The sequence below is a fragment of the Erinaceus europaeus genome, chromosome X (genome assembly GCF_950295315.1).
Source record: "Erinaceus europaeus chromosome X, mEriEur2.1, whole genome shotgun sequence".
In the NCBI taxonomy this organism is placed as follows: Eukaryota; Metazoa; Chordata; class Mammalia; order Eulipotyphla; family Erinaceidae; genus Erinaceus; species Erinaceus europaeus.
The window spans coordinates 61612130-61620961 of NC_080185.1; the positions used below are offsets into that span (position 1 = coordinate 61612130).

The following is an 8832-nucleotide window of genomic DNA, read 5'->3' on the forward strand; positions in this document are numbered from 1 at the left end:
GTATAAACACAATGACTGTTTAACAGGAAAAATGTTCAACATGTTCCTCTCTTCCACTGGATCTTTTCACTTTGATATAAAAATTAGATTATGCACACTTTCTTACTGAGTTTTGTTAAATAAACTTTTTTAAAAAGAACATCAGAGAATGCCTTTCCTTCTCAACAACATCCTAACAAGCATGCTGAGTAAACATAATAGTGTAAGACATCAAGAGGTAGAGTAGAGTCTTTCTGGGTAAAAGTGCATATAAAAATGCAAAGTCAAGGAGAAAAACTCAGGTATGAATTGGAATACAGCGTCAAAGTCAGTCCAAGTTTTGACTAGGTTAAAGGGAATCTCCGTGCTAGAAGCATAACAGGAAAGATATGTTCATTTCGCGGTGTTTGTTTGTTTGTTTGTTTAGCTACTCATCTGATGTTGGACATCTGGATTGCTTCTATGGTTTTGTCAGTGTCTCCTTTTTATTATTTACTTTTATTATTTATTTAAATTTTAAAATATTTATTTATTTTCCCTTTTGTTGTCCTTGTTAGTTTTTATTGTTGTTGTAGTTATTTTTGTTGTTGTCATCATTGTTGGTTAGGACAGAGAAATAGAGAGAGGAGGGGAAGATAGGGAGAGAGAAAGAAAGACACTTGCAGACCTACTTCACCACTTGTGAAGTGACTCCCCTGAAGGTGGGGAGACGAGGGCTTGAACTGGGATCCTTAAGCCGGCCCTTGCAATTTCCGCCATGTGCGCTTAACCCGCTGCACTACCGCCCTACTCCCCAGTGTTTCCTTTTTATAAATAAAAATAAAAAATAAAATAATTGTGCTGCTATATATAGATCTCTTCTGATAGGTTCTTTTTTCCCCCCTTTGGGTAAGTTCCCAGAAGAGGAAATGCTGGGTCTTGGTAGGTCCATTTCTAGTGTTCTGAGTAATCTCCAGTCTGTTTTCCACTATAGTTGGATCAATTTACACTTCTACCAGCAGTGCAGAACTGTTGCTTTTCCCCCACATCCCCTGAAACGTGTGTCTCTACTGTCTTTTTCTACTGTATGGCATTCTAACAGATGTAATGTGGTACCTTACTGTTGTCTTTATTTGCATTTCTCTGGTGATCAGTGACTTTGAGCACCTTCTCATATATCTGTTCGCCCTCTGGATCTCTTCCTCAGTGAAATTTTGCCCTGTTTTCTAATGAGGTTGTTTTTTTGTTTATTTTGTTTTGTTTTAGTTTACTGAGTTCTGCATGTATTTTGTTATTAGCCCCTTTTCTGAGATGTGTTGTGTAAAGATTTTCTTCCATGCTAAGGGTGTCTTTTCTGTTTGGGTGGTGATACCCTTTGCTGTGCAGAAGCTTTTCAGTTTGATGTAGTCCCATTGGTTAATGTTTTGCCTTTGTTTTCTTTGCTGTTGGATTTTAATCTCTGAAGGCTAATTTGAAGCATAGATCGTGTGATATTCTGCCAATGTTCTCTTTTATGTATTCAGTAGATTCTGGCATAATGTTCATAATGTCCATGATACATTTGGAGTTAACTTTTATGCACAGTGATAAGTCATAGTTCAATTTCTTCCATTTGTAGGTTTCAATCCAGTTTCCCCAACGATAATTGTTGAAGAGACTCATCTTTCGCCATTTAATGTTATCTGCCTCTTTGTCAAAAATTAGATGTCCATAAGTTATGGGGATTTATTTCTGGATCCTCAGTTTTATTCTACTGCTCTGTGTGTCTATTTTTGTGTGTCATTCCAATACCAGGTAGTTTTTATTAAGTAGCTCTTTAGTATAGTTTTGAGAACAAGTAATTTAACACCTTCAGTCTTGTTCCTTTTTCTTAAGATTGTTTTGGCAACCCTGGGGATTTTTGCTCTGGATAAATTTTTGTAACCTTTAAATAATTTCACTGGCACCTTGATGAGGGTGACGTTAATTTGTATATGGCTCTGGGTACAGATGATCATTTTGACGATGATGATTCTTACAATCTATGAGCATGGGAAATTTTTCATTTCTTTTTATCTCTGTCTATTTCCTTGAAGAATGATTCATAATTTTCAGTGTAGAAGTCATTTACTTCCTCTGTTAACTTTATTACCAATTATTTGACAATTCAGTTTTCAATTATTAAAATTTATGAGAAATGCAAAAAAATTAACATGAGCATAAAATATTCTGAAAAGACAAATCAAGAGTTAAAACTAGTTGAGAATGTAATTTGGTTCAACCACTGTGGAAAACAGTCTGGAGACTCAACAGAATGCTAGAAATGATCAAGTAATTCCTGTCCTGGGGAAACATCCAAAGAAAGCAAAGACACCTATATGAAGAGACCTGTGCACAACTCTGTTCATAGCTGCACCATCTTTAGTAGCCCAAACTTGGAAGCAACCCATATATCCAACAACAGAGGAATGACTAAGGAACTTGTTGACTCTATACACAATGGAATACTGCTCAACTGTTAAAATGATGAAATCATCTACTTTGCCATATCTTGGGTAGAACTTGAAAATATCATGTTCATGTCCAGCAGAAAATCAATTACAGAAGCCAGACTGCCCAGCTTCTGCACCCCATAAAAATCTTTGGTCTATATTTCCAGAGGGACAAAGTATAGGGAATCCTCCAATGCAGGGATGGGCTATGGAACTCTGCTGGTGGGAATTGTATGGACTTGTACCCCTCTTATCCCACAGTCTTGTTGATAATTATTAAATCACTAATAAAAAAGGAAAAAGAAAATATCCTGTAGTGAATCTAAAAAAAAGAAGAAAGAAAGAAATAAAGAAAGGAAGGAAGGAAGGAAGGAAGGAAGGAAAAAAGGAAGGAAGGAAGAAGAAGGAGAAGAGGAAGAAGGAGGAGGAGGAGGAAGAGGAAATGGAGAAGAAAATATCATGTTCATTGAGATAAGGGAGAAAAAGAAATGAGGGTCAGATAAGCTCACTCATAGGTGGAACTTAAGAAGTAAAGGCAGTAAGGGAAATATAAGGTGAAACTTGAACTGGATTTGGTGTACTGCATCAAATTGAAGGGCTATGAGTAAGGTGGGGAAGGGCTGGGGTGGAGAGACACTGGGGTACTGGTGCATGATGGTGCAAAAGGATCTAATTTGGAGAAGTGTCTTACAGATACTATTATGTGTAGATGAGAAGTTGTACCTATGTGTTGCCAATTGTACTGTAGACCATTAATCCTCAAATAAAGCATGGGAAAATAGCTACTAAAACAAATGAATGAACAATAAACCTCAGAGTAAGGAGATCAGGTGTTGGCACACCAGGTTGTCGAGCATGAGGACCAGGTTCAAGCCTCTGGTCCCCACCTGCAGGGGGAAACTTCATGAGGAGTTGAGCAATGCTGCAGTCTTTTTTTATCCTCCCCCGTGTGTGTATATGTGTGTGTATGTGTGTGTGTATGTGTGTGTGTGCGCGTGTGTGTGTACTAGAAAAAGGAGAGAGAGAGAGACTGAGAGATTGAAAGAGAGAGACTGGCTGCTGGGGGTAGTAGAGTGTCATGCAAGAGCCAAGCTCCAGTGATAACTTTGGTGGAAAAAAACAGGACCAGATGTGACACAGATCTTGAAACTATCAAGGAATCTTAGATAACCATGGTTGGCATTCTACTTTTGTATGGTAACATAAAGAACTGGGAGACATCTTTATCAAGTGAAATTGTCAAATGCTATTAAAAATATTTAGATTATTTGGGAATGGCCCTAATAGCATATATCAAATGTAGAAAACCTACTAAAACAATAGGAACAGTGAGAATTTGCAGCCAAGAGTCTATCCTTCCTTTCAGAAATCACACTCTGAGGTGAGGTCATGGATGGATATTTCTTCTCTCCTTTTCCACTTGCATTATCTTCCCAGAAATGGCTCAGTTACTTAAAATTACTTAAAAGACAAGTAATGTGAAAAACCACTCAGAAAAAAAAACAGAGAAAATGTGATACATATATATATATAATATATATAATACAATATATATTTAAATAAATTAAATTCATAGTTAAGACCCTTCTATCCAAGAAAGTCAGAAAATTCCAGGTCTAGATAGTTTCTTTAAAAAAAAACTCTTTTAAAAATATTTTCGTAAATATTTATTTATTCTCTTTTGTTGCCTTTGCTGTTTTATTGTTGTAGTTATTATTGTTGTCGTCATTGTTGGATAGGACAGAGAGAAATGGAGAGAGGAGGGGAAGACAGAGAGAGGGAGATAAAGACACCTGTAGACCTGCTTCACTGCCTATGAAGTGACTCCCCTGCAGGTGGGGAACCATGGGCTTGAACCAGGATCCTTACTCCAGTCCTTGCACTTTGCACCACGTGCATTTAACCTGCTGCACTACCGCCCGTCTAGATAGTTTCAATGGTTAATTTTAACACGTTTGAGAAAGAAGTTATAATTATTCTACATAATCACTTTCAGAAAATAAAAGTGATGATTTTCAAACTTATTTTATGAGTTGACTGTTGTTTAAAATATTTCTTTACAACAGCAATGTTCTGTCTAATTTCGAACAACAATCACACATATCTATAGTTCACATATTAATGGAACAAAGTGACTGAATTCAGGATAGCTCAGGAATGCAATGTATGAATTAAATTTCCACCTGCGAATAAAGCTCACACACAATGGTAAGACAGGGAGCTCTCTTCTTTCTGAATGTTTCACAATTGTATGAGTTATTCTCCAACACATTTCTTTGAGTTTCAATGTAAAGTTCACAGCCAGCAGCAGGATTTTGTATAGATTCATCTGATTAAAAGCCATTGAACTCTACAGGAGGAGAGAAGGTTAGGATAAAGTCTCAATCTTAAAACCCTAGTGGGTTTTATGATTGCCAGTCAGCAATGGTAAAAGCAGCAAACACTGAACACTTTATCAGTTAAGTTCAGGCAGGAAAATATTCTAGGTTATTTATATAAAATTGCTAACAAAAGAAAAGTGTTACACAGGCTTTTGACACAGATCAGCTTGGTAGTCCATATTTTTAGGGAGATTAAGCAAATTGTACCCCTCTTATCCTATGATCTTGTCAATGTTTCCACTTTATAAATAAATAAAAAAGAAATAAAATCAAAACAGAAAAAAAGCAAACAAACCCTAACACATCAATATATTGTGAAAGCTGTTGCTTCATTTGTAACCATCAGCAAACTTTCCCAAAGTCTTGTATTTGTCCCCCATCTGTATCAAGTATTGCTTAACCATCACATCAATTTTTAATATCATTTTGAAAACTATGTTGGCTGTTTAAGGCATTGAAAAAATAGAATTCTCTTCAAGAAAATAATGAAAATATTCACCACACTCATTCCTAGATTCTTTTTTTCCTTGCTACTGCTCCCCACCCCCCACCTAACCATTTTAATGCTAGATAGGACTCCTGGGGGCGAAATAAGGACTGAGTAGCAACTAGGGGAAGGGGGGAGGTGCTGAACTGGTAGCAAGGAAGAGATAGAGATGGTTCTCCAAAGCCAAAGGAGTAATGGTCCTTAACTCCCAGAGTCTGATCCTCTAGGTAATCGAAGAAAGGGAAATCGAAACCGCAGGGAGATCATGGTGGCTTTATTGTGTCTGATTGGCAAATACGAAAAAGGATTGACAGTATCAAGTGGAGGGAACACGGGGGTAGGGAGGTGGAGTGGGGGGAGGGGCTGCAAATACTAAGTGGGAGGGGTAACAGGATTTTAGCTCATTGATGACGCTACCCTCACGTGACCGGGAGTCGACGTGTGCAGAAGTCCTCACAGTCCAGGGCCTGTTAGACTGAAGCAGCTCCCTTTCGCTGGAGAAGAAAAGTGCTTATCAGGCCAGTATAAAGGTGGGCGCTGTCTTAGGGCACCTGGGCTCTAGGAGTTAGAGTAGAAACCGAGCAGGGTGGCCACCACTTTCCAACCTGGACGGTTCTGCCAGATACCAGTTCTTGAGCTGGGAATTTTGGGGCTGTTTTAGTGTGTGGGGTGTGCGCGGTTGGCAATGGGAAGATGGGGGTGGAGAGGAAGAAGGTAGGTACTCATTTGAGAGTACCGGGAAAGAGAGAGGAAACAATTTGGAAGTAACTTTTGTCTCCTACTCTCCGATTGCAGGGAGTCGGTGGGCACGGGGTGGGTGGGGAGGGCGGGTTGCAGTGAAAGGAGGGAGATGATGTGGACGTGGGGAAAACTTTGGACAAACCGGCCCTGGGATAGTGCAGTGGAGCGGGCATTCCGGGGTCTGTGGAACCTGCTCACTAAGCACTTCTGTCGATCTGGTCTGCAGGACTCTTGCAGGAGCGGCTTAAGCCGAGTGAATCAACAGGGAGGCACCCCCCTCCACCCCAATCTTTGCAGGTCAGTGTAAGGGTGCTCTTGCCTCGGGTTCCTGTGGGAGGATTGGGGGAGATCGAGTAGGGGGTGGGAGTGTGGATGTCACCAGAGCTTACCCCAGCCTGACCCCTTTCGGGTTAAAGCCTAGAGGCCTGCAGCGGAAATGGTGCGGAGCCGGGGAGGCTGGAGGGGCGACGTGGAAGGGGGAGGGGAAAGCAAACTGGACCGGCCAGTCTCAGGTGAGAGGCGGGTGGCCAGAATGGTTGGGGGAAGCCCGACTGGGCGCGGGTGTTGGAGCCAAGAGGCGAGGGAGGGGTTAATTTCTTCAGCCTGCAGCGCAGCTCCCTTTTCTAGGCTAGAAGAGGCCTGTGAAAGGGCCTGCTGGGAAATGGTGGGCTGGAGCAGAGAAGAGAAGATGGAGTTGGAGTGAGGGGGAGGGAAGGGAGGTGGAGGAAGGGGTGGAGTTAGGGAAGTTTAGAGCCTTCCTCAGGCTGGTGTTTTTGCAAAACTTTGTGACAATTAGGAACCTGCCTGGGGGAAAGGCCAGTCTTTCTAAGGGAACCCATACTCTGGTTACTGGTCTGTCTGCCCTATAGTTGTTTTGTTTCCTTTCCTTTTTTTTTTTAGGATTACTTTATTCAAAGAGGAAATAAACGAAAACACCATGCAAACTTCTTGTGAAGAGAATGAGGGCAACCCTCAGAACATGCCAAAGGCTGAGGAAGACCGCCCTTCTGAAGATGTAGCACAGGAGGCAGAAGAAAATCCTCAGCCTCCTGAAGAAGGTGTAAACCAGGAAGCAGAAGGCAGCCTGGGAGGAGAGCTGATTCAGCCTGACCAGGAATTCAAAGAGGATACCCCCGTTAGGCATTTGGACCCTGAAGAAATGATAAGAGGAGTAGATGAGTTGGAAAGGCTTAGGGAAGAGATAAGAAGAGTAAGGAACAAGTTTGTGATGATGCATTGGAAGCAAAGACATTCCCGCAGCCGTCCTTATCCTGTGTGCTTCAGACCTTAAATTCCTTTTTGTATGATATTAGAATCTGGCCCCTGCTATTTCTTTCTTTCTTTTTTTTTTTTTCAGTTAGCTTTCTTTCATGTATCTTAGTCCTTCATTTTACTTTTAGTCCTCTGGTGGAATTTTGTTTTAACTAGTTTCTTTGTTACTAGCCCCTTACTGGATTCTGTATTTTCAACTATTTTTCGTGCCTATTTTTCCATTCAAAAGTTTCATATCATATGCATGAAAATATGTTCATTCCATACCTTAAAGAAAAACATTACAGGTTACAAAGCAGTGCATTTAGTAAGAGCTTACATGTTAGATAGAATTCCAAATCGTGTGTGTATGCATAAGTACGTACATCAAAAACTTGACTGCTTATTTCTGTGTGGCGTGATTTTTTTCCTTTTGCTTGTATGTATTTTTAACGAACACATGTCACACACAAAATGGATAAAAGATTTTTTTTATAAGTAAGAGACAAATTCTTTGCAACCAGCTGATAAGGGCAATGGGGCATGTAAACTCTTGAAAGAACTATTGAAATGTTAACCTCAAATCACCTCTGGACCTCTTATCCAGAGGAATAAAACTGGCAATTATTACACATAACTGCCTAAGACTTTTTTTCATTGGGAAAACATTCAGGTCTAAAGTAGTGAAGAAATGTGCTTCTGAACTGTGGTTGGTAGGCTTCTGTTCCCACCCTTGCATACAGAACCCCAGACTTCTATAGATATCAGTCATTTAAGGCAGAGCTCCATATGCCGCAACTTATGCTCAGGAACAAGTTCAACAAGCAGGGAGGTGGGGGCTTCCATGGCAGTTTTCTGCTGTTCCACTCCACCCATAATTCTTCCCCTGGATTCTGCCCTATCTGCTGGGAGGCACTGCTGCTTTTCTACTGGGTCCTTTGTCCTTTCCTACCCCCAACTACTGGTGCACTGACATCTGTGAGGGTGATGCTTTCTAAAGATATATATATATATATATATATATATATATATATATATATATAGTTATTGAAGTTTTTTTTTTGGGAAGTGCTCTTAAGACACAGTTGCTATCTTTGGGGTTACAGTGCCTTGTCTTCCCAAAAGATATGGCAGTGCACCTCACCCACCATCTAAAGTGCCATCACCCCTGCAGGGTACAGTATAACCAGCTCACCTTTAGTCTGCACCCTTCTCTATTAGTGAGTGCTCTCCTATCTGCTGATATAGATCATGAGTTTATTACTGTTTTGCCCTATCTTTTCTCTTAGGTTGTTTATTAAATCTCACATGTAAGAAATCATTTGTTATTTTGTCTTCCTCCTGAAATATTTTCACTTACTATAACTCCCCTGAGTTCCATTCTCGCAGCCAAAAAAACATGAGCTCATATTTTTGCACAGAACTAAATAATATTCCATTGCATACATACACCACATCTCCTTTTCATTCTCTGCTGTTGGGTACTTGTTAATAAATCTTAGCTATTGTTTATGGTGTTGTGCTGAACACAGCTATGTTTATA

General features: G+C 40.2%; 1 protein-coding gene across 2 annotated transcripts; it reads left to right on the top strand.

The window, feature by feature from the left end:
- The first annotated feature begins 5688 nt into the window (after window positions 1-5688).
- On the top strand, window positions 5689-7926 carry TCEAL8 (transcription elongation factor A like 8). Of its 2 annotated transcripts, none has more exons than XM_016194336.2 (3): window positions 5689-5827; window positions 6265-6335; window positions 6939-7926. In XM_016194336.2, exon 3 carries the CDS (start codon window positions 6976-6978, stop codon window positions 7327-7329), a length of 354 nt encoding a protein of 117 aa, XP_016049822.1. In that variant the 5' UTR covers window positions 5689-5827; window positions 6265-6335; window positions 6939-6975; the 3' UTR covers window positions 7330-7926. The 2 variants fall into 2 exon arrangements, with proteins under 2 accessions (XP_016049822.1, XP_060039301.1); XM_060183318.1 differs by having other exon boundaries at window positions 5754-5827; window positions 6276-6335.
- Window positions 7927-8832: the final 906 nt, after the last annotated feature.

Coding starts and splice junctions, on each gene's coding strand:
- TCEAL8 (XM_016194336.2), top strand. CDS start 6,976: ATGCAAACTTCTTGTGAAGAGAATGAGGGCAACCCTCAGAACATGCCA.